Genomic DNA, 26,490 nt, shown 5'->3' on the forward strand with positions numbered 1-26,490 from the left:
CTTCCTTAAGGGCCTGTCCCACTTAGGCGATTTTAAGGCGACTGCCGGCGACTAGGCTGTCACCGAACGTTCGCCGGGGTGTCACGGGCATCATCGTGAGGAGCCTTCAAAGAATCGTGGCGGATCTCGGTGCATCACTGAAAAATGTTCCAGATAGAAATTTCTCGGCGACAGCTGGCTTGTCGGCAGCTTATTGCGGGCGCTGTCACATGCTGTCCCCAGGTTTGCTAGGTTGTCGCAAATGCATTTAGAAGCACGTAATATTAAATTAAGTAAAATCATTTGAAGATACCATAAAATACTTGTGTTTAACCAATTTATTTACCGTCAGGGCATTTGACAGGTAGATTGGAGGCGACAGTCTGACAGTCAGGTGAGCGTGGGAATTTCGCGATGTTTATGGCCATCAGCGATTACTTTTAAAGTAGGCTCCCAACCCAGATATGCAACCCAGAAACCAGATATGCGTCTCCCGTACATTTTAAAAGAATGCCCACACTTCGCACAAAAATCCATTTAACCATGTTTAAAATTAAATTTCTTAATACTGCTATTAGTAAACTGGAAGTCAATCCAGTTTATGCCTTGTTACCGTGAAGCTTGGTTTTCAAGTAACCCGGGCAAGATGTTATATTTCAAAACTCAAGTAATTACCGACTTGTCAGTGATTTCAGCGAAAATTAGGAAGCCGGAGAAGCGTGGTAATTTCGTGATGTTTCCGAAGACGGTGTAATCTCTTAGCCAGGTGCTAGTTTCACAAAAAAAGTAACTTGTATCGACTTGACTCGGCATTGTCATGGTCATTGTCGTAGGGTAAAAGAAAATTTTGGTGATCTGCTACGACTTTGACAGTCGCCGGCAGTCGCCTAAACAATTGCCTAAGTGGGACAAGCCCTTAAGTGAAGACAGATTTGAAGTACCTGTTCAACTCTTCTGCCATTTCCTTGTTACCCATAATAATTTCACCCATTTCTGCCTTCAAGGGACCCACATTTGTCTTTACTAATCTTTTTCTCTTAACAGTCTGAAGAAGGGTCTCGACCCAAATCGTCACCCATTCCTTCTCTCCAGAGATGCTGTCTGTCCCGCTGAGTTACTCCAATATTTTGTGTCCATCTACAGGGTTTATTTATTATTTGACTCCATAACCTGATTAAATTTCTAAATGCCATTGTGACAAAAGCATTTGACCATTGTTTCATGCTGTATAACTGACTCAATGCATTTTAAATCATCCTCAAAACAATCTGCTACATTTAAAAATTACAATGCCTCCATATGGTTGCTTATGAAGTACAGAATAAAATGTATGGTACAAGGAGTTACATGATTAACCAACTGTTTTCTAGTTTAATTATTGTTATTATTTTAATGGTGATTCATAGGCACATGGCTTGTACATTAGTTGTATTTGAAAAATTCCAAAATAAAAGTTATTTTGTTTTAGAACCAAAGTTGTAAATTCAACACAATTTCATTTCCATGTAAGAATTTTTTGCAAGGTCTGCTGTTTTAAAGTGAGCTGCAAATTTCCTCTTAGATTTTCAATTATGTCGGCCATTGATGCAGTTGAAAAAAAATTAATTCATTTATTAGCAAATCAATTAATAGGTTTGTTTGTTATGAGGTAGCCAGGACCAAGATGGCAAATAAATAAATAGTTATTTTGATCAGATTAGTTGACAAAAATATTGACTAATATATTATTAGAATATGGTAATGAGAGTGTTTATGCCCAGAAGGAAGACATTGTCTCCACTTAAAGTTTTTAATACCAATTTCTGGTGTAGATTTTGATTTCCGGTGATGAATTTGAACCTGTAATGTTTCAGCTAACGACTTAAAATGCTTCCATGTAACACAACTTATTACTTCAGCATAAATCATATGCATTGGAGCAATATTCAATCTTTGTTGTTGATTGTAAACATAACCTCAATTTTCTTACAAATAACATAATTAATGTAGGCACACACATAATTCCGGATTTCGTAACAGTTTTAGGCAAGAGTAAAGCAACAAATCAGAAGCAGTGAATAGACAATAGGTGCAGGAGTAGGCCAGTCGGCCCTTGGAGCCAGCACCACCATTCAATGTGATCATGGCTGATCATTCTCAATCAGTACCCCGTTCCTGCCTTCTCTCCATACCCCCTGACTTTGCTATCCTTCAGAGCTCTATCTAGCTCTCTCTTGAATGCATTCAGAGACTTGGCCTCCACTGCCTTCTGAGGCAGTGAATTCCACAGATTGACAACTCTGACTGAAAAAGGTTTTTCCTCATCTCTGTTCTAAATGGCCTACCCCTTATTCTTAAACTGTGGCCCCTGGTTCTGGACTCCCCCAACATTGGGAACATTTTCCTGCCTCTAACGTGTCCAACCCCTTAATAATCTTATATGTTTGATGATCCCCTCTCATCCTTCTAAATTCCAGTGTATACAAGCTTAGCCACTCCAGTCTTTCAACATATGACAGTCCCGCCATTCTGGGAATTAACCTAGTAAACTTACGCTGCACGCCCTCAATTGCAAGAATATCCTTCCTCAAATCTGGAGACCAAAACTGCACATAGTACTCCAGGTGCGGTCTCACTAGGGCCCTATACAACTGCAGAAGGACCTCTTTGCTCCTATACTCAACTCCTCTTGTTATGAAGGCTAACATTCCATTGGCTTTCTTCACTGCCTGCTGTACCTGCATGCTTCCTTTCAGTGACTGATGCACTAGGACACCCAGATCTCGTTGTACGTCCCCTTTTCCTAACTTGACACCATTCAGATAATAATCTGCCTTCTTATTCTTACCACCAAAGTGAATAACTGACACCAATGTTTAAACTGCTCTAGATAAGACAAACAACATAACTAAGGTTCTCCACATGTTCACCATCTTCAAAAAGAACTTGAAAATATATAACAGGTCAACAATATATCTCAACAATATTAGTGGTGAGAGGAGGAAAGGTATATAGCCTTTATGAAATTTATAAAGACGATAGACAATAGGTGCAGGAGTAGGCCATTCGGCCCTTCGAGCCAGCACCGACATTCAATGTGATCATGGCTGATCATTCACAATCAGTACCCCGTTCCTGCCTTCTCCCCATACCCCCTAACTCCGCTATCTTTAAGACCTCTATGTATCTCTCTCTTGAAAGCATCCAGAGAATTGGCCTCCACTGCCTTCTGAGGCGGAGAATTCCACAGATTTACAACTCTCTGACTGAAAAAGATTTTCCTCATCTCTGTTCTAAATGGCCTACCCCTTATTCTTAAACTGTGGCCCCCTGGTTCTGGACTCCCCCAACATTAGGAACATGTTTCCTGCCTCTAACATGTCCAATCCCTTAATAAGACAAAAACAAGACAAAAAATATGGTTCAACAGTAGACTTGTTCATACACACTATTATTAATATTTCACCATTCCAACACATATTCTCCACACATATAGATATCCACAATGCTGTCTGACTGACTGAGTTACTGAGCATAATTTTCCTCAAGAATCCAGCATCTGCAGTTCCTTGTGTTTCTAGGATCTCAATCAACTGGGAAAGTGGGCAACACAATAGCAGATGGAATTCAAGTCAGACAAGTATGAAGTATTGCATTTTGGGCAGTTGAACCAGAACAGGATATACAATGACAGAATGACAGAACCCTGGGACGAGAGAGACAAAGGGCTGCAAGTGCATATTTCCCCACAGGTGGAGACAAGGTAGCAAATGGCTTGCTTGCCTTAATCAGACCAGACTCAGAGTGCAAAAGTTGAACAGCCATGTTCCAGCTATACAAGATGTATAGATGTACAGCACCTGGAATACTGTGTGCAGTTCTAGTTGCCATTCCATACGAAGTATGTGATTAAGCTAAAGAGGATGCAGGAAAGATTCACAAGAATGTTGCTAGGACTGAATAGTTATAAGAACTGGCTGGGATTACCTTGAGCAAGGGAGATAGAGGAATACCCTTAGATGCTTGTAAAAATTAGAAGGGGCATAGAAAAGGTGGATGATCAGTCTTATTTCTCAGAGTAGTAGAGACTAATAACTGGAGGGCATTGGTTTAAGGTGAAAGGGGAAAGATTTAAAGGGGATCCGAAGGGCATTTTTTCCATTTGCTGGTGGGTATAAGGAACAAACAGCCAGAGGGAATGATGATGGCAGTACAATTACAGCATTTAAAATATATTTGGCCATGTTCATGGATAGGAAGAGTATTGAGGGTTATGGGCCAATTCCAGTCAAATAGGATTAGCCCAGGAAGGCACTTTAGTTGACATTAGACCGTGGACCCGTTGGGCCCAAACCTCTCCTGCATTGGTGCAGCACCCTCTCCTACCCCCCTCCCTCCCCTCCCCTCCCCCACCCCCTCCCCACTCCCCCTCAATCCCCCTTATCCACCCTCCTCCCCGCCTCCCTCCCTTCCCCCCACCTCCCTCCCCCTCCCTCCCTCCTCCCTCCCTCCCTAGGAGATAGATTTAAACTTTAAAATGTGAATAACTTTAAAAATATAACACCGATTTCAATAAAACTACTTGCTTTACCATTGAAGCGACAACGGTGAGTAAAGTGGGCCTAAAATTGTCACGCTATCGTGTACAGTTTTGGCTGTAGTTCGATCACAAATAGACAAACACACGAGAGTTTTAGTATATAGATGAACGAGTTGGGTGAGAGGACTTTCTCTGTGCTGGATAATTTGGCAAAAAAATTCCAGTGAACTCCATAGCAATGCATAAATGTGAAAAATGAAACTGTTCATTACAATTAAACAATAATTATACTTTACAATACTACAATTATTCAGGGGCACAAGAGACTGCAGATGCTGGAATTTGTAACAAAAAAAGAGAGGAGCTGGAAGTACTCGTTGGGTCAGACTGCATCCGTGGAGTGAAATGGATAGTTGGCATTTTGGGTAGAGGCCCTTTAAATGGACCGAGTGGAGGGGAAGTAGCCAGAATGGAGGTGAGGAGGGGAAAGGAGGACAGAGCTAATAAGTGATAGATGGGTACAGATGAGGAGGGCTGATTGCCAAGTAAATGTCACGTGGGGAAGGGAAAGGTGGAAATAGCAGCGGCTGGAGATGTGGAGAACAAAAGATGCAGGTTCCGGGATTTGATAGCAGCATGAAAAATTGAATTGAATGAGGAGGAACATGGTTAATGGGAAAACAGAAGGGATCCACTGGGAGGAGTGTGTGGTGGGGTAGGGAGATAAACAACCAGGGTGATAAGGGGATGTGGGTAAGATGGTAAAAAAATGAGTGGGAGAGGACCACGGTAGTTACTTGAAATTGGAGAATTCAACATTCATGCCACGAACTACCCAGGCCGATTGTGAGGAACAGCACCTCATAACTTCCATTAGTCTGGACATCTGCCAGTGCAGCATTATGAAAATTCCACAATTAAAAGAGTTACTCTTATGTGGTTTAGCACGTACCATATTGACTTTTTTAAAGCACTGCATGTCGAAAACTGCAATAATTTACACATAGCAATGTTTTTACACATTTCTATATTCAGATGCTTTCAACCAAAGCAGAGATTTAATTTTTGAAGTGCACCAATGCTTATTCTGCAGATTAACCTTCAAAATCTCACAGAATATTCTTAATGCTACATAATGTAAGTATATTTCCATATGTATTTAATGATTTAAAATATAGGCTATGACAATCAATATAGTGCCAAGCTGTTGCTGGCAACTGAATTATTAGAAAAATCTGGTTTTAAATTAAAATAACAGTATTTAAAATTAAATACCAGTATTTGCAGGGTTTTTTCTTCAAATCTGTAATATTTAAACGTTTTTAATCCATTACAAACACTCTTGCTCTATTTCAACTTACCATAAGCCTTTTTCTTTCCTGTCATGCATGCGTACAAGTGATCTCAATTAAAGACCTCCAAGAAGGCATGAGAAATCAGGCAGACGTTGTAACCAAATAGAACAGGAAACCATTATTTTTGTTAATGCACTGACAAACCTGTCAGCCCAAATACAGTACTGAGCTGCCAAAACTAACTTTGATCTTTCATTTTAACAGAGATTTATTTTGGTGGTTTATCCCTCCGTGCCTGTTATGAGCCTCTTTTTGTGTGCAGTACAATATCGGCTTCACCATTATCGGATGTACAATCAATGAGGTCCATCTGTGCCAGTTTGAGCCACAAGTATCGATTACATCAGTCCCGTGCAATAATAGAGCCATTTCTATGCTCCCTGTTGCCATGGTCAAATAAAATCAAAAGTGAAGACAAACTTTAAAACACAGTTAATTAAGTACATTTCAGAAAGTAAATCTTTAGTTTAGGTCACAACATCATGAGCCAAAATGGTAGTAATTCAGAGCAAAATATAACTGATTCAATAAAAATGGTGATCCAATATTACCTTTGGCATCCGCACGTGTAAAATTGCAACAATGGAATAATCAAAGGAAAAATCCTGATATTCAGACCGAGAGTATTCTGTCACAAGTAAAGGGGAAATACAAGAAACTCCAGATGCTGGTTTACCAAAAAACAAAATCAGCAAGTCAAGTAGCATCCGGTGGACATAGATAGGTGATGATTTGGTTTAGGACCCTACTTCAGACTATAGTAGAGGGGGGAAAAGCTAGAAGAGAAGTGGGGACAGGACAAAACCCAACATTTGTTAGTTGGATACAGGTGAGGAGGGTTTTGATCGGCAGATGGGTAGACAAAGGCAAGAGATGAAAAGGAGGGAAAAGGGTTTAAGCGAAGAGGTGTGAATAGTGAAGCCAGAGGAAGAAATATAGGTGGAAGAGGACAGGGATAAGGGGACAGGGGAGCAAGATAGAGGGAGAGATGGATGCGCATCTTGGGTGATGAGGGTGGAATTGTTAACTAAAATTGGAGAATTTTATGTTCATACTGATGGATTGGATGATTTGCAAGCAGAATACAGGGTGTTGTTTTCCTCCAGTTTCCTTCATCTGCCTGTTGCATCACTCTGGCAATGGAGAGGGCCCAGTGCAGGAAGGTCAGTATGGGGAATGGGAATGGGAATAGGAGGTAAAATGGTTACCAGTCAGGAGATGCAGCAGGCCTAGAAAGATCAAATGCAATTATTCAACTAAACAATTGCCGTCTTCGCTTGATTACACTGATGTAAATAAGGCCACATCGGGAACATCGGATGCTCTAGCCAAGGTTAGAGGAGGTGCATGTGAACCTCTATCTCACCCGGAAGAGCTGCTGGCATCCCTGGTTGGATGTGAGGGAGGAGGTGTAGTGACAGATGTTACATCACCTGCGGTTGCAGAGGAAAATAGCTGGGGAGAGGGTGGCTAAGATGAGAACGGATTAGTAAACCAAGGAATTGTAAATGGGGTGGTCTCACCAAAATGCAGAAGAGGTGAGGATAGGAAGATGTGACTGGTGGTGGGATCATGTTGAAGGTGATAGAAATGTGTAAAAAATTATGAGTTGGATAAAGAGGTTTGTGGGGAGAAATCCAAGGACAGGGGAATGCTCTTGTTATGCCCTTTCACCAAGACAGAACAAGATTCCACTGGTCCTTAACTTTCACCCCACCAGTCTCCATATCGAACACATCATTCTCCGACATTTCCTCCACATTCAATTTGATCCTACCAGAGACCCCAGCAGCCCTTCTGGGTGAGACGGTACAACTGTCTCCAATTACATCTACTGCATTTAGAGATGTGACCTCCTTTACATCAGCGAGATGAAGTCTATGCTAGGCGACTATTTTGCTGAACACCTGCACTCAATCCACCTGATGGACTCCCAGTTGCTGCCCATTTTAACTCTCCTTCCATTTCCCATTGTAATCTTTGTCCTGAGCCTCCTTGGTTGCTAGACTGTGACCACATGTAAAATGGAATAACAGTTCTCATATTCCGGTTGTGTTACTTACAACCAAATGGTAAGAATGCTGAATTCACTCATTTTAGGTAACAACCTTTTTTTCCCTTTCTTGCCTGTGCTCGATCCAGGTGCACACCCATTTTGTCCCGCTATCTTGTGTCCTTTCCCCTTCTCCCCATCCCCTTCCACCCATGTATGCTTTCCGCTGGTTTCACATTTCATTCTTCTTCTCTCCAATCTTACACCCTTTTACCTTTTATCTCTATCCTTTGTCCACACGTCTGCCTATCAAAATCCCTGTCATCTCTAGCCACCTATCACTTGCCAGGCTTTGTCCCACCCCCATCTCTTTTCCAGCTTTCTCGCGACTGCAATCAGTCTGAGGAAGTGTCCCGACCCAAAACGTCACCTCACCATGTCCTCCAGAGATGCTGCCAGATCCGCTGAATTACTTCAGCATTTTGGTGGGTTTTTCAAGCAAAAGGGACTTTGGAAAGAAAGAAACATTCCAAAAGATAGCCTCTGATGGCATAGAAACAAAACTGAGAAAAAGAACATCAAAATGGTGTGATTCTGTCACTGTTTGGTTCATTTTATCATTTCTTACACAGGTCATTTTCAACTAATTTTGTGATTTTTAAAAATCTAATCCCTTCATTAAACAACTGAAACTACAATCATGTATAAAGGGTAAGGTGCGCAATCTTAAAGTGATTCTTTTTTTGCAATTTTTACATTTCATTTCCTTTTTCGATTCAAATATTTTCACATTACATTTAACCTCTATAAAAAAACAATGAAATGGAAATCTATATTTTCAACTCACCCATCTTGTATTAAAGCTTTTACCTTATACAGAAGAATGCTCACTTATCAGTATAGCTCAATCATTTATGTTTTATTGGAGGCATATTTAATGATAACCTGCTTCATTGGAACATATTCTAGTCAATTAGCTTCCAAAAATGAAATAACTGTTTACAATTTTACAATGCTCAAATGTTTTGATGAATTAATTATATTTGGCTTAAGGTAACTATGAAGTTTGCATGTAAACAAACTCTGGGGATCCAGTCATCATTTGCCAATTTACTCTATTTGGATAAATATCAATGTTTTACAATATGATAATTAAATATGCAAATGCAGATACTGATTTGCATGTTAACCTGTGAAACAGATGAACAAAGCAACAAAATGACAGACAAACTCAAAATGAATGTTATTTGTTGTATACTGATGTTCCTTTGTGTGGCTGAACTTGGGCTGAATACCATAGAAATGCTTTACACGGTTTGTTTACTTACATCATGGTCTGAAGTTCTGCAACGAAGCTGTTTGACTTTGCGGATCCCTTCCCACTGCTGGACGCAGTGTTCCCTCCAGCTGACATGGGACTGGCTGCATTACTGCTCATCTAAAAAACACAAGATAAATATAAACTAGAAGGTATGCTTCACCACCTTCTGACTAAAGAAGTTCCTCATCATAAAAACTGTTGAAACGAGTAGGGCAAATTGACTGAAGTCAGTCTGAAGAAGGGTCTCGACCTGAAACGTCACCCATTCCTTCTCTCCTAGATGCTGCCTGACCTGCTGAGTTACTCCAACAGTTTGTGATACCTTCGATTTGTATCAGCATCTGCAGTTATTCTCCTAGGGCAAATTGACTAAGCAGTTAAAAAAAAGCTTGCAGGATCCTGAGTCTCACATATAGAGGTACTGAGTATAAGAGCAAGGAAGTCATGAAATAACATTACAAAATATTAGTTCAGGCACAGGTGGAGTGTCGTGTCCAGTTTCAGGTAACAATTATAAAGAAAAACTCCAGAGACTGTGTGGAGATTTAACAAAACGAGGAACATGGATGGATTGGAGTTATTTTCCTCAGAATAAAAGAATCTATGTGGGTTTACAAAAAAGACACAAAGTGCTGGAGTAACTCAGCAGGTGAGGCAGCATCTCTGGAGAACATGGATAGATGACATTTCAGGCCTGAAGGGTCCTGACCCGAAACATCACCCAGCCTTTTCTCTAGAGATGCTACCTCATCTGCTGAGTTATTCCAGCACTCTGCATCATCGGAAGTAGCTAAAATGGCAGTCGGACCTTTTGAGGATGAGATAGAGGAATTGATAATGGGAAGCAAGGAACAACAACAGTTTGAATATATTGTGTCTGTCTTCATGGTAGAAAACATAAAGCAACCTTAGAAAGTCTATCCGCTAACTGGTTAGCATGCAGCAAAGGGTTCTCACTGTACATCAGTACACGTGACAATAAACTAAACTAAAATAAAGTCTGTGTTAAAGAGATTCTGTAACATAAAAGAATAATAATCAGTATTTAAGAGATATGATGCAAACCAACGGGATGAAAGACTGGCAGATCCACTGGCCCAGATGGTGGGTCTTTAGAATATCTGCAAAAATAATTAATGCATTGATCGTGATCTTACAAAATTCCCAAATTTCTGGAAAAAACCTAGCAGATTGAAAAGCCATAATTGTAAAAGCCCTGTTCAAGAATGGAAGGTGATAGTAAACAGGCAACAATAAAGCAATTAGACAAGCATCCATCATTGGAAAAATGGTAGAATTCATGATTAAAATTGTGGGATATTTAAAATCAATGACAGCACAGGCCCTCCAAGTTATGAATTGCCAATTTATGGACACCCGATACAAACAAACAAGCTCCCATAAATATTACTGAATTCAAATAAGATTCAGTTTTGAAAAAAACTGTTTACATGTCACTGTAGCTAAACATATTTAGAGACATCAATGTCTCTTAAGGCATTTAAGGGAGTTGCTTTGAAAACTGACAATAATAATTTTGATTGATACTTGTGAAATTATTCTTTATTAAATATAAGTCACTAATAAATCAAGAATCTATCAATCCCCCCTTAAAAATATCCATTGACACCCTCCACAGCCTTCTGTGGCAATGAATTCCACAGATTCACCACCTTCTGACTAAAGAAGTTCCTCATCATCTCCTTTCTAAATGTTTGGCTCAGGTCCTAGATTTTCCCACTATTCCCTCCACATCCATTCCATCCAGGCCTTTCACTATTCAGTAAGTTTCAAAGAGGTTTCCCTTCATCCTTCAAAACACCAGCAAGTACAGCCCTAGTGCCATCAAAAGCTCATCATATGTTAACCCATTCACTCCTGGCATCATTCTCGTAAACCACCTCTAGGCCCTCTCCAATGCCAGCACATTCTTCCTCAGATATGGGGCCCAAATCTGCTCACAGACTCCAAATGCGGTCTGACCAGTGCCTCAGCATTAATCCCTGTTTTTATATTCTAGTCCTCTCGAAATAAATGCTAGTATTGCATTTGTCTTCCTTACTACCAATTCGACTTGCAAATTAGCCTTATGGGTTAATTAACCTGCAACAGCACTCCCAAGTCCCTTTGCACCACCGATTTCTGAATTCTCTCCCCATTGCGAAAATAGTCTACACCTTTATCCTACTACCAAAATGCATGACTCCACATTTTGCTACGCTGTATTCCATCTGCCACTTTTCAGCCCACTCTTCCAACCTGTCGAAGTCCTTCTGCAGAGTCCGTGCTTTCTCTACACTACCTGCCCCTCCACCTATCTTCGTATCATCTGCTAGCTTGGCCACAAAGCCTTCAATTCCCTCATCCAAATTCATTGATATACAACGTGAAGAGTAGAGGCCCCAGCACTGACCCCTGCGGAACAGTGAATGGCAGCCAACCAGAAAAAGCCCCCTTTATTGCCACTCTCTGCCTTCTGCCATCCAGCCAGCCTGTTGTCTATGCTAGTATCTCCCCTCTGACACCATGGGCTCTTGTCTTCTGTAACACCTCATTCTCTTTGCCTTATGCCATTCAGCCAATCTTCTACCATTCTAGTATCTTCAATGTAATACCATGAGGTGAGACAATGTTTCCATTGCGGAAGAATCCAGTACCAGAGGAGGTATTTTCAACTTAAGGGTTGCCCAATAATGAGGAAGAATTTGCTTTCTCAGAAGGCTGTGCGCTCCTATGCACCATGATATATTCATGGCTGAGTTAGACTTCTGGCCTGGAAATGAGCAGACAGAATTGTGCACTGGGACAAAGATCCATTCAGCCATAACCTTGAGTAGAGGAGCAGGTTCTAGGGCCTGTTTTAATGTCCTTAACGTGACTGTCAATAGAACTATAAATGGCAATAATCAGTCAATGGTTTGATTTTTGAATGCCAAAGGGGCATGAAGGCAAATTGTGTCTTTACAAAGAGCCAAAATGGAGAAAAGTGCAGGAATGTGGGATGAGGGCAGAGGAGAAGCTGCATTACTCTTGCATAGTACCAGAAAGGAATGAAGGTGCAAATGACCCCTTGGTGTGGTATAAATCTTCTGTGATTCAGTAAGCACGCAAGTTCTCATTTAGATGGTACAATTCAAATTGTTGAAGGATACGAGCAGTAATTAATAAAAAAAACAGTTAGCACATCTAGCACCTGAAATTAAGGTGGATTTAATGTGAACACAAATTATAAGCTAATATAAAATGAACAGTAAAATCATACACCTCAATTACCGACACATTACATTTAAAAAAAAATTACCAGTAAATTACCTTGCAATCACCTAAAATCACCTGGGTAACATCCAGTTTCAGCAACAATTGGATCCCAAGATGCACAGTTTTCATGAAACATCGGGGAATAGTCGAATAGGCAGTGCTAAATAATGAGGAGCTACTGTCCACACAACCTTTTTTTTTAGAAAAGCAATGGATTCATCTTCTCACTTCAGCAGGACACAAGTTTTAATTGCACAAGTTTTCAAAACCAATACATAAAAAAGATTTCTGTTCAGCAACAACTAGTAGTTTCAACACAATATGCTGCCACCTCCGAAATTCATTGTTTTATACTTAACATCACCTTATTGTTATTAGAGGATAAATTTCTCAACATTAATATTTTCTTAATATGCATTTTTCCTTTTAAATGCTGGTTTCTACCTTAATGATTTCATGAACTAAATAAAGCTAGTTAGCGTATTGCCAGGATATTCTCTTCAGCAAAGTAACATGGGTACAACTAAACCAAAACATGGGTACAACTAAACCGGCAGCATCTCTGGAGAGACGAATGGGTGACATTTCGGGTCAAGACCCGAAACGTCACCCATTCCTTCTCTCCAGAGATGCTGCCTGTCCCGCTGAGTTACTCCAGCTTTTTGTGTCTACCTTTGATTTAAACCAACATCTGCAGTTCTTTATTACACATTAAGAGCCAAAAGGAGGACACAGTGTATAATGCATCGACAGTCATTCCTAAATAATTTCAATGGATTCTTGATCTAAAGATAGTCTTTTAAGTCCATTGTTGTCCACTTCATTCCTACCATTCTAAGTGAGAATCAGAATTCCTTACTTCCCTTCAATACAATCCAGTAACGTGCTTAAACATGCTGTGAGGAAATAACATCTCCGATAAGCAAGCAAAATGAAATTTACTACAAACCGTTATTAACAGAATAATGAACTAAAAATATTAAAACTATGCGGCTGTAACTCCTTCAATTAAAAGAGAAAATATTTCCAGTTTAAAATCTAACACATGTACATGCATAAAAGAGATACTGTCTCTCAACATAAAAGGAAACTGATTTTTTTTTATTATAAAAGTCTGCCTATGATCAGCATGGAATGTCACAGTGACAAACACATTTTAGACCCATTAGCAAGGCAGCATAAGAATTTCAAACCATCAAAGATTCATTGGCAAATCTTCATAAGGTTCCTTTATTTATTCCAGCAATTGGAAAAATACAGTCTATAAATGTGTCTCCAAGTACACAGACAGCGTCTTTAACATTAAATCCCCTCATCTGTTGTTTATTTGTTGAGTTCTGGAAAACTCTCCACCAAACATTTTCACTTCAAAATTGAAACATGGAAATGGAAAGCATTTTGCTTTTCATATCTTTTCATTATGCAAATTTGTAGGTAGTTCTCAACATCCTTCCACCTTTAACATAAATGAGAAATGAATTAAAGGAACAGAATCTAGCTTTATCGACCATCACAAACAAAGCATTGAAATGCTTTAACTCTTACAGCACAGTGGTAAAACTTATTGTACAAATTATAACTACCTTATGGAGAAGATTTTTTCTCATGTCAATCTCCATTTATTTTCTAAACAATCTCAAATGAGATCCAATTTTTTAAACTGAAGAATATTTTTATAAACATACGCCAAGTAACATGTGTAAACTATTCAGCAATCAGTTCCTTCTAACACAAGGACTACTCAAACAGACACCAAATTTTCCAAAATTTGTATCCCATTCAGTTATAGTCAGAGAGTTGTTCAGCACAAACAGTTTAAGATCTGTTCCAATTTTATTTTTCATTAGAACTGAAACATTCAAATTGAGAGAAACTATCCAAGTTTCAAGGACAAACATCTAATGCGGGTCTCTGGTTTAGTAATCAATTTTTATTTCTCTTCTTTCATTGGACAGCCAATACCCCCTTTGATAAGCAGTTCAACGCAGTGAGCTAGACAATGCCATTTTCACTCTCATATCCTTGAAAACCCACTGAAAAACTCAATGAATTGTCCAACCCAATTGAAGGCATGGGCTCATTCTACTGTCAGGAAATTATATTAATTCATACGTTCATACGTTCCAGGAGCAGAATTTGGTAATTCAGTTCATCAAGTCTACTCTGCCATTCAATCATGGCTGATGTATCTTTCCCTGTCAACCCCATTGTCCTGCCTTCACTCCATAACCCCTGATACCCTTACTAATCAAGAATTGACCCAGGCGAGTTCATGCAGAGACATGCTCCACATTCCTAGAACTGCTGATTAAAGTATCTTGTGAATTCTAAACTGAATTTATTTGGGGCCATTGTATATATATATAATATATATATATTATAGAAGGTAGGCACAAAATGCTGGAGTAACTCAGCGGGACAGGCAGCATCTCTGGAGAGAAGGAATGGGTGACATTTCGGGTCGAGACTCTTCTTCAGACTGAAGGGTCTCGACCCGAAACGTCACCCATTCCTTCTCTCCAGAGATGCTGCCTGCCCGCTGAGTTATTCTAGCATTTTGTGTCTACCTTCGATTTAAACCAGCGTCTGCAGTTCTTTCCTACCTATATATATATAATAACTTTTGCTGTACGTTGTTCCATACAGTCGTGCTATTTATGTATTGTATTATATATTAAAATCTCACTGCAGAGATTTAACATGCAAAATATAACTAACACTTGGTAGTTGTATCACCACAATCAAGGGAAGAGCAGAAATGAACCCCAACCCCATGACTATGAAGCTATATTGATAGTAATTACTTTCTCATGAATTTTAACTCAGTGTTAGCCACTTATTTTAAATTTAGAAAGTTGCACTTTTCTTCTTTAAATGACACAGGTGCATCATTTGGTCCAGCAGATACTCTTGAAGGCTCTTAATAAATTACTTCCCCATTCCACAATAGATTTGGCAGTTAGATAATTGACTTCTTTGCACATCAAAGTCTTCCCATGTGAAATTGCCTGATTTCCTTTCTTCCGGACATTAAAATATAACCTAAAAGCAGAAACACATTGGACAACTTATTCTAAGCGGTAGGCTGAACATGAAATTGGAATCACACTGTAATCTTTACCCATATGGTAATGTATTAGCTGCTCTGAAGTGAAATACAGCTGTTTGCCATACTAAGTAAAATGAATTCAGATGTACAAAGTCTGTGAAGGCCATTTTAACAACCAATTCTGCATTATGACCAACTATATCAACAATACCACAGACAAATCACCGATTCTGAAGCTTCTGCATAAAACAAAATTGATCAGGCCTCAGACGTTGTCTCAGTTACTATAAATTTTCAGTTTTCTCAGAGACATTTGTTAAAAATACAAAACCTTTTGAGGATAAGATATTTCCAGCATGAAACGTTGATTATTTTTCAATGCAAGTCTACATCACAAGACAAGTACAGATTTGTACAATGAAGCACCTGAAATTAATCACAATTAAATCATAATTTACTACACCAATTATGCATATTTTTTCTAGTAATATATCTATTTGGGCAGTGAATAATATTTTAGAAAGTGCCTCAGTTTCTTTGAAATTGTAAGGTACTTAAACCCTTCTTCACATTCCAGGGACCACTGCCCAATTCAAAAAATCTATAAACAGGTTCTTATTGAACCAGGCATTTTATCTACAACAAAGATGAGCGGAACTAAACTATAAAACTCCAAGGTACACCGAGTGTCCAGTTAGTTGATGCCAGCTGAACCTCTAAGTATCTACATTGCAGACCAAGATCAGAGGCAGATGGTACAGTCAATAAACAGTATGTTCATTGCTAAGATGAACCACTGAGATAAAAAAAATCCATAACGTACTGCAAATTAAGCAACTTATACAATCCAGAAAAGAGGACTCCTGCCAATTAGTGGTATCATGTCACAAGGATAAAAGTTTCACCCATTTTCCAAATAACGATAGGAGTTACAGAACAAAAATAGTGAAGAAACAGGCAGAAAGCCATTATGCCTTTAAGGTGGAAAGAGTGAAAAATGCTGTATGAGGATGTTGCCAGTTCTCGAGGTACTGATTTAAAGGGAGAGGTTGAGCAAGCTAGGACTTTATTCCTTGGAGCACAAGAGACCGGGAGAATCATGTAGAGGTGTATAAAATCTGAGGGGCATAGACAGGGTGAATGCACAATCTTTTTCACAGAAAAGGGGAATCAAAAGCTAGTGGGTATGTATTTAAAGCTGGAGGGGAAAGATTGTATAGGAACCAGAAGGGCAACCTTTTCACACATATTGTGATGTGTATATATAATAAGTTGCTAGATAAAGTAGGCAAGGCAGATACAATTGCACCATTTACAAGACATTTGGACAGGTATATGGATAAGAAAGGTTTAAAATGATATGGAACAAATGCAACCAAATAGAACCAGCTAAGATGGGGCATTTTAGTCATCATGGATGAGTTGGCCTGAAGGGCCTGATTCCATACTGTAAGACTATGAATCTATGACTGGCAATATAACTCACTCTAAGAATGAAACTTCTACCCCATATTTTTTACAATGCCGAAGGAAACTATTCGGTTCATTGAATCCATGCCAGCTCCAAGCAATGCAATATCAGCAGTCCCATTCCCCTTCAACCCTGCATCTTACTCTTCCTCCCATGCTCACCAACTTCCCCTTTTTGATGTAAACATTTTTGGCTGGAAACATTCACGAGGTTAAGCAACACCATTAGAAAAACTGACATTTCAGGTCAAAGACCCTTTACTATTATGACATAAAGAAAAATAAGTTTAAGTTGCAGAGAGGGTGGGGGAGAGATGGATAGAACAGGGGTAATATCTCTTGATACGGGAAGGCCAGCCTGGGATGGACAGCAGGGTGGGAGGTAGTATAGTCAAGAGAGCTGTGGGACTCTAGGGTGTAATGGATGTTTTCCACGAGTCTATCCTCTAAGGTGGATACAGGGAGATCCCAGAACAATAGACAATAGACAATAGACAATAGACAATAGACAATAGACAATAGGTGCAGGAGTAGGCCATTCAGCCCTTCGAGCCAGCACCGCCATTCAATGCGATCATGGCTGATCACTCTCAATCAGTACCCCGTTCCCGCCTTCTCCCCATACCCCCTCACTCCGCTATCCTTAAGAGCTCTATCCAGCTCTCTCTTGAAAGCATCCAACGAACTGGCCTCCACTGCCTTCTGAGGCAGAGAATTCCACACGTTCACCACCCTCTGACTGAAAAAGTTCTTCCTCATCTCCGTTCTAAATGGCCTACCCCTTATTCTTAAACTGTGGCCCCTTGTTCTGGACTCCCCCAACATTGGGAACATGTTATCTGCCTCTAATGTGTCCAATCCCCTAATTATCTTATATGTTTCAATAAGATCCCCCCTCATCCTTCTAAATTCCAGTGTATACAAGCCCAATCGCTCCAGCCTTTCAACATACGACAGTCCCGCCATTCCGGGAATTAACCTAGTGAACCTACGCTGCACGCCCTCCATAGCAAGAATATCCTTCCTCAAATTTGGAGACCAAAACTGCACACAGTACTCCAGGTGCGGTCTCACCAGGGCCCGGTACAACTGTAAAAGGACCTCTTTGCTCCTATACTCAACTCCTCTTGTTACGAAGGCCAACATTCCATTGGCTTTCTTCACTGCCTACTGTACCTGCATGCTTCCTTTCATTGACTGATGCACTAGGACACCCAGATCTCGTTGAACTCCCCCTCCTCCTAACTTGACACCATTCAGATAATAATCTGCCTTTCTATTCTTACTTCCAAAGTGAATAACCTCACACTTATCTACATTAAACTGCATCTGCCATGTATCCGCCCACTCACACAACCTGTCCAAGTCACCCTGCAGCCTTATTGCATCTTCCTCACAATTCACACTACCCCCAAACTTAGTATCATCTGCAAATTTGCTAATGGTACTTTTAATCCCTTCGTCTAAGTCATTAATGTATATCGTAAATAGCTGGGGTCCCAGCACCGAACCTTGCGGTACCCCACTGGTCACTGCCTGCCATTCCGAAAGGGACCCATTTATCCCCACTCTTTGCTTTCTGTCTGTCAACCAACTTTCTATCCATGTCAGTACCCTACCCCCAATACCATGTGCCCTAATTTTGCCCACTAATCTCCTATGTGGGACCTTGTCGAAGGCTTTCTGAAAGTCGAGGTACACCACATCCACTGACTCTCCCTTGTCAATTTTCCTAGTTACATCCTTAAAAAATTCCAGTAGATTTGTCAAGCATGATTTCCCCTTCGTAAATCCATGCTGACTTGGAATGATTCCGTTACTGCTATCCAAATGCTCAGCAATTTCGTCTTTTATAATTGACTCCAGCATCTTCCCCACCACTGGTGTCAGACTAACTGGTCTATAATTACCCGTTTTCTCTCTCCCTCCTTTCTTAAAAAGTGGGATAACATTTGCTATCCTCCAATCCACAGGAACTGATCCTGAATCTATAGAACATTGAAAAATGATCTCCAATGCTTCCACTATTTCTAGAGCCACCTCCTTAAGTACTCTGGGATGCAGACCATCAGGCCCTGGGGATTTATCAGCCTTCAGTCCCATCAGTCTACCCAAAACCATTTCCTGCCTAATGTGGATTTCCTTCAGTTCCTCCATCACCCTAGGTTCTCCGGCCCCTAGAACATTTGGGAGATTGTGTGTATCTTCCTCAGTGAAGACAGATCCAAAGTAACGGTTTAACTCGTCTGCCATTTCTTTGTTCCCCATAATAAATTCCCCTGCTTCTGTCTTCAAGGGACCCACATTTGCCTTGACTATTTTTTTCCTCTTCACGTACCTAAAAAAACTTTTGCTATCCTCCTTTATATTATTGGCTAGAACATGGAACAAAAAATCAGCAATGAGCCTTGTGAATACAGAAGAGTGAATGTTTGCAGTAAAAATATTGACACTTTAATTCTATACGAGTGTAGAAAAGAGCACCTGTTGGTCTTGCATTTTTCCATAATCTGTCTACATATCTGATGCTCTATCTCCTGCTGGCTATTGGGTGGTGTATAATACAATCCCATTAGAGCAATTGCTCCTTTCTTATTTTTGAGCTCAACCCAAAATGTCTCAGTGGACGTACCCTCCAGTATATCCTCTTGGAGTACCGACCGCCATGACATTCTCCCTGAGTAGTAAAGCAACTCCTCCACCTCTTTCACCCACCCCACCGCTATATCTCATCAGAAACATCGAGACCCAGGCACACTGAGCTGTCAGTTGTGTCCATCTTGCCACAGTATCATAATTCCAAGCTCTGATCCAGGCTCTAGGTTCATCAGATTTACCCACAATGCTCCTTGGGTTGAAGCAAACACACCAGCCCTTCAATATTCCCATATTCATGAAACTCTCCCTGCCTGTCCTTCCTTTGAGACGTACGTATTGTAACCTTCACTTTCTCATCAGCCCTTCTCTTTGATGACCTGATGTTCTGGTTCCCACACCCCTACCATTGAGTTTAAACCCTCCCAAGTAGCACTAGCAAGCTCCCTGCATGGATGTTGGTGCTCCTCCAGTTCAGGCGCAGTCTGTCCCTCTAGTACAGGTCACCTCGGCCCCAGAAGAGATCCCAATGGTCCAAAAATGGTCCAATGGCACCAAATCCTCAGCCATGCATTCATCTGTCCTATCCTATTGCTACCCTCACTAGCACATGCACCAGTAGCATTCCAGAGATTACTACACTGAAGGTCCTGCACTTTAACCTTTTGCCAGACTTCCTATATTCGCTTCACAGGACTTCATCCTTTTGCTACAATGTCATTTTTGCAGATGTCCACAATGACTTCTGGCAGCTCACCCTCTTGAGAATGTTCTGCAGCTGCTCCAAGACATCCAGGACCCTTGCACCAGGAAGGCAACAGACTATCCAAGAGCCCGATTTTGCTGCCACAGAATCTCCTGTCTGTCCCCCTAACTATCGAGTCTCCTATCACTATCACTCTGCCCGACTTCATCCTACCCCACTATACCTCCAAGCCATGCCTGGTGCCACAGACCTGGCTGCTGCTGCTCTCCCCTGAACGGTCATCTCACTCAACAATATCCAAAGTGGGATACCTGTTTTGCAGGGGAATGGCCACAGGGGGTTCCTGAACTCTTTTCCTACTCTCTTTCCTGGTGATCACCCATCCATTCTCTGTCTGCATCTTAGGTGTGACCACCACTCAAGAGCTCCTATCTATATCTTGCTCAATCTCCCGGATGAGCCCGACGTCATCCAGGCTTTAAACTAGATTGGCAGGGGGGTGGGATCCAATACAGGAGTGATGAAAACAGAATTTCAGTACTCTATGAAAATGTCTCCCACATTTCAAAGGTGAAGGCTCACTTATTTCTAAGGTATATTTGAAAAAAAATAGGAATGTATTATAAAAGTCCAAAGTTTTCATCAGATTACTGATTTCAGAAGGTAATCTCAAAAAAGGAACACAATTGTTACTTGTTGCATTTGGATTTCCATGTTTTAACAGCATAAGTCAATACTCCAGATATCTCAGTTTGTGTCATGAAAGTGAATATCGACAGTTTATTCATTGCAACTACAATTTTCAGACTACAGGCACATGTATAATTTATAACTTTCCAAGACTGGACACAAAACTATCATCCCAGTCTGCCTTACCGCATTTAAAATGTTGGACAAAATATTTTCATTAAAACACCAGATTGAAATTGATTTGATTTACCTTGCAGTATCAATCTCGCTATTTCAATTTTAACCTATATTTCCAATTAACAAATGTAAGATTTTGAAGTTTGTAGAGATCAACATAAACAATGGTGACCAGGGAAACAAAATTTCATGACCTGCTTATCTTTGTTTGGAGAGGATACTCTAAAAATTGAAATTTAAAATCATATTACCAGTAAAGGTATGAAAATACAATTGGTAAGATTCTCTTTTTAATGTAAAAGATTAAGACATAAAAATACATTTTAAAAGTATTGTTAAACTCAGGCATTAATAACCCTGAATAAAAACAGTATTCTAACTTTACAAACAAACTGGCCTCAGCAAACATTAATTCAAGACTAAACACACTCACGTGCAGCAATTGATATAAAACAGTTACATTGATTAAGTGGAAACTTCCTCAGAACACAAAAATGTCAGTACAACTTCGTGGTTCAGAGCTATTTACAACCACTGTCAACATTTAAACCATTATCAAATGTACAATGAAATGCCAAATGTCCAGGCTGACACGTTTTTAAGAGGAGAGGTAGCATTTGGAAGCTGAATTTGTTCCTGAAAATTAAGTGACTGAGAAATAAAGGAGTGTAATCAGCCAGTAGATGCATCTATGGAGAAAGGGTGAACACGAGTTAGTCAATTTCAGCTGCAAAAGGAAAAACAATCAATATCAAGTTCTATCCTATGAAAGGGAAAATAATAATCCAATAATACATATTACTACTCTGTCTGCGTGTGGAACATGAGAAAGAAAAAGGAGGGAGGGAGGGTGAGCAGATGAGACAGCAAGATAAGTGTGAAAGAGTGCAAATCAGATTGAGTGAGTCACATATAGAAACAGGCTCTTCAGCCCACATGCCCATTAGCAACCAGGATGCCGCATCTGAGCTAGATGTCCCATTTGACCTCACCTAGACCATATCCCTCAAAATCTTTCCTTTCCATGTACATTACCCTAATGTCTTTTAAATGCTGTTATACAGTACCTGCCTCAACTACCTCCTCTGGCAACTCATTCCATATACTCAGCACTCTCTGAATGAAAAAGTTGCCCCTCAAGTATTTTTTAATCTTTCCTCTCTCATCTTAAACCTATGTCCTCCAGTGCTTGATTCCCCCCAACTGAGAACAGACTCTGTGCATTAACCCTATCTATTCCTCTCATGATTTTATACACATTCATAAGATCACCCCTCAACTTCCTGCACTCCAAGGAATGAAGTCCTAGCCTGCCTGACCTCTCCTTAGAGTTCAAGCCCTCTGGCCCTGGCAACATCCTCTTAAATCTTCTCTGCACTCTTTCCAGTATATTGGTATCTTTCCTGTGGCAGTGACCAAAACTGAACACAAAACTCAAATTACTGCCTCGCCTATCTTGCACAACTGTAACATAATGTCTCAACGACTATACACCAATCCCTGACTGATGAAGACCAGGTTAGCAAAAGCCGCCTTCAAGAGCCTATCCGAGAGAGTGAGAGAGCACAGGCTTGTATGAAAATTGGCTTAGAGATGGAAATAAACAATAGTGTAACCATGATTCCACAAAGGGACAGGAGATTAATCAGCAAAGAAAAATAGCAAGTTAGAACGAAAAAATGGTGACTCTGAAAACAAAATGTACAATTTCCTCAAAATAATTATATTCTTTCTTTATTAAAGCACAGATTTGCTTACATTACTTTAAAAACATTTCTTAAGTTTATTTTCTCATGTCACTGCTTAATCCCTGAAGGTACCAAACACAAATCACTGCAGGTTCTCTTTAAACCCACATCCTTACTCTCAGGCCATGTGATATACTCCTCTTTCCAACTTTTGCAATCATGCTGAGTGCATGAACAGAAAATATTTTCCATGGAATGGCAAGGTTCCGTTCAAGAGAAAGGAACACGTGTCAGTACGAGAAAACTGAAAAGTGGACATTTAAATCACCCAGCCAAAGCTGGAGACTTACCAAAAACTGCAGGGAAGAAACATCAAAACAAAAATCAAATGATGAATTACCCCCCACCCTGCAAACAAAATCTTTCACTTATTCATCCAAACTAATTCAATTTACTTATTAATGACTGTCTACTGCATTTAGCTCTGAATTTCAAACAGAAAATGCCCTTTTAATTTGGGTTCTCAAGGCAGCTGCACAGCAAACCTGTAGCACTCAACTTCAGCTAGTCCTTTTAAAGGTTTTTGGATGTTTTATGTAAAAATATGTTACATTTCTCAGGCCAGTAAACAAAATACAAATTAGGCTGTAGAAACCATGTTGTTTTAAAAGTTTGTTTACCAACACTATTTGTCCCCAAAACTGCTCATCACGAATTCACCTTCCTAATATTGTAGGTTCATGTTTATTGTTGTCACATGCACTAAGGTACAACGGAATGCTTTGTTTTGCAAACTATACAATCAGATTATACTAAACAAAAATACAATCAAATTCAAGTATCATGGATAGAGTAAAGGGGAAGATACCAGGTATAGAATATAATTCTCAGCATTGTAGCACATCTGATCCATAGATAAAGTCCAATGTCCATAATGGGGTAGAGGTGAATTAAACTGCACCTAGCTTATGGAAAGACAGTTCAGAAGCCTGATGACACAGGGGAAGAAGTTGTTCCTGAGTCTGGGGGTGCATGCTTTTAAGCTTCTATACCTTCTGCTTGATGGGAGCAGGGAAGAGGAGGAATGATCGGGGTGAAACAAGTTTTTGATTATGTTGGCTACTTTTCTGTGGCATCATGGTGAGGAGTCTAGTTTGTGTGATGGATTGGACTGTGTCTAAAACTCTGTGCACTTTCTTGAGGAGAGGTGTTCACAAACCAGGCTGTGAAGCAACGGCAGTATGCTTTCTCATGGTGCATAGGTAGATGTTTGAGAGTTATTGGAGTCATGCTCAATTTTCTCAGTCTCCTAAGGATGCAAAGGCATTTGATGTCGCATCCTTGTGGTTGGTCCAAAACAGATTGTTCATAATATTAACACCAAAAAACCTGAAATTCTCAGCCATTATCACTTATGCCCCATTGATGCTGATTGAGGCATGTACTCCACCACACTTCTTGAAGTCAACAACTAGCTCCTTTGTCCATACGCAATCATTCAGAAGACATTGTTAGGGAATGCTAAGAACAAACTAAGTAACTTGTTCAAAACCATGCCTAAATTTATTGTACACGACTCAGACTATCTCTCTGTGCAATAGAAGCAAGACGCATCTAATTTGGCGGCGCAGCTGGTAGAGCCATTGTCTCGCACTGCCAGAGACCCTGGTTCGACCCTTAACTTGGGGGCTGCCTGAGTCAAGTTTCCTCTCATGGTCCAAAGACATGCAGAATTGTAGGTCTATCGGTCCCTGTAAATTAATCCTAGTGCAGAGGGAGTGGATGCGAAAGTGGGATAGCATAGAGTGTGAATGGGTGATCAATGGTCAGCATGGACTCAGTAGGCCGAAGGGCCTGCTTTCATGGTAGACACAAAATGCTGGAGGAACTCAGCGGGTCAGGCAGCATCTCTGGAGAGAAGCAATGGGTGACGTTTCGGGTCGAGACCCTTCAGACTGATGTCGGGGGATGGGGCGGGACAAAGATAGGATGTAGTAGGAGACAGGAAGACTGATGGGAGAACTGGGAAGGGGGAGGGGATAGAGAGGGAAATCAGGGACTCTCTAAATGTTGATACCGCTGGGGTGTAAACTACCCAAGCGAAATATGAGGTGCTGTTCCTCCAATTTGCGCTGGCCCTTACTCTGGCAATGGAGGAGGCCCAGGACAGAAAGGTCAGATTGGGAATGGGAGGGGGAGTTAAAGTGCTGAGCCACCGGAAAACCTGGTTAGTTAAGATGAACTGAGCGGAGGTGTTCAGCGAAACGATCGCTGAGCCTGCGCTTGGTCTGTCCGATGTAGAGAAATTGACACCTGGAACAACGGATACAGTAGATGAGGTTGGAGGAGGTGCAGGTGAACCTCTGCCTCACCTGGAAAGACTGTTTGGGTCCTTGGATGGAGTCGAGGGGGGAGGTAAAGGGCCAGATGTTGCAGCTCCTGCGGTTGCAGGGGAAAGTACCTGGGGAGGGGGTGGGAAGGGATGAGTGGACCAGGGAGTTTCGGAGAGGGGTGGAGATGGGAAGATGTGGCCAGTAATGGTATCCCGTTGGAGATGACGGAAATGTTGGAGGATAATATGTTGTATGCGACGGCTGATGGCGTGGAAGGTGAGGACAAGGGGGACTCTCCTTGTTATGAATAGGGGAAGGGGGAGCAAAAGCGGGGCTGCGGGATATTGAGGAGACCCTAGTGAGAGCCTAATCTATAATGGAAGAGGGGAACCCCATTCCCTAAAGAATGAGGACATCTCCGATGCCCTTGTATGGAACACCTCATCTTAGGCGCAGATGCGGCGTGGACGGAGGAATTGGGAATAGGGGATAGAGGTTTTACAGGGAACAGGGTGGGAAGAAGTGTAGTCAAGATAGCTATGGGAGTCTGTCTCCTGTGATGGAGATGGTGAGATCCAGAAATGGTAGGGAGATGTCGGAGATGGTCCAAGTAAATTTAAGAGCAGGATGGAAATTAGTGGTGAAATTGATGAAGTCAGCGAGTTCTGCATGGGTACAGGAGGTAGCACCAATGCAGTTGTCAATGTAGCGGAGGTAGAGTTTGGGAATAGGGCCAGTGAATGCCTGGAACAGGGATTGTTTGACGTACCCTACCAAGAGGCAGGTATAGCTAGAGCCCATGCAAGTGCCCATCGTTACATCTTGGATTTGGAGGAAGTGGGAGGAGTCGAAGGAGAAGTTGTTGAGGGTAAGGACCAGCTCTGCTAGGCGGAGGAGAGTATTGGTAGATGGAAATTGACTGGTTCTATGGTCGAGCAAGGAACGGAGGGCTTTAAGACCCTCCTGGTGGGGGATGGAGGTGTAGAGTGACTGGACATCCATAGTAAAGATGAGGAAATGGGGGCCTGGAAAACAGAAGTTATTGAGGAGACGGAGAGCATATGAGGTGCATGTGAGGACATAGGTAGGAAGGGATTGGAATAGGATGGAGTCGAGGTAGGTGGAAATTAATTCGGTGGGACATGAACAGGCAGAAACAATGGGTCTTCCAGGACAGTGCTGTTTGTGGATGTTGTATCTCCCAATTAATGAATCAATCAAATTTACTTAATCAGGCTGTAAATTCATTGTAACAGTAGAATTCATTATTGTCAACAAAGTTACAGCTACAGTTCTAATTCTCACCAAACAAGTTTAGATTTTTTTTAATGCACATCAGCTGCAAACACATCCCCAT

The 26,490-nt window shown here is 40.9% G+C and overlaps 1 protein-coding gene across 1 annotated transcript in view; it reads right to left on the reverse strand.

Annotated features, from left to right (window-relative positions):
- Positions 1-26,490, reverse strand: part of supt3h (SPT3 homolog, SAGA and STAGA complex component) — a 320,444-nt gene that overhangs the window by 285,902 nt on the left and 8,052 nt on the right. The window contains exon 2 of the mRNA XM_078399478.1: positions 9,175-9,284. Within this exon, the coding sequence (XP_078255604.1) occupies positions 9,175-9,284 (110 nt within the window). The remainder of the gene's footprint in view (positions 1-9,174; positions 9,285-26,490) is intronic.

Source organism: Rhinoraja longicauda, chromosome 5, assembly GCF_053455715.1.
Source record: "Rhinoraja longicauda isolate Sanriku21f chromosome 5, sRhiLon1.1, whole genome shotgun sequence".
NCBI classification, from domain to species: Eukaryota; Metazoa; Chordata; class Chondrichthyes; order Rajiformes; family Arhynchobatidae; genus Rhinoraja; species Rhinoraja longicauda.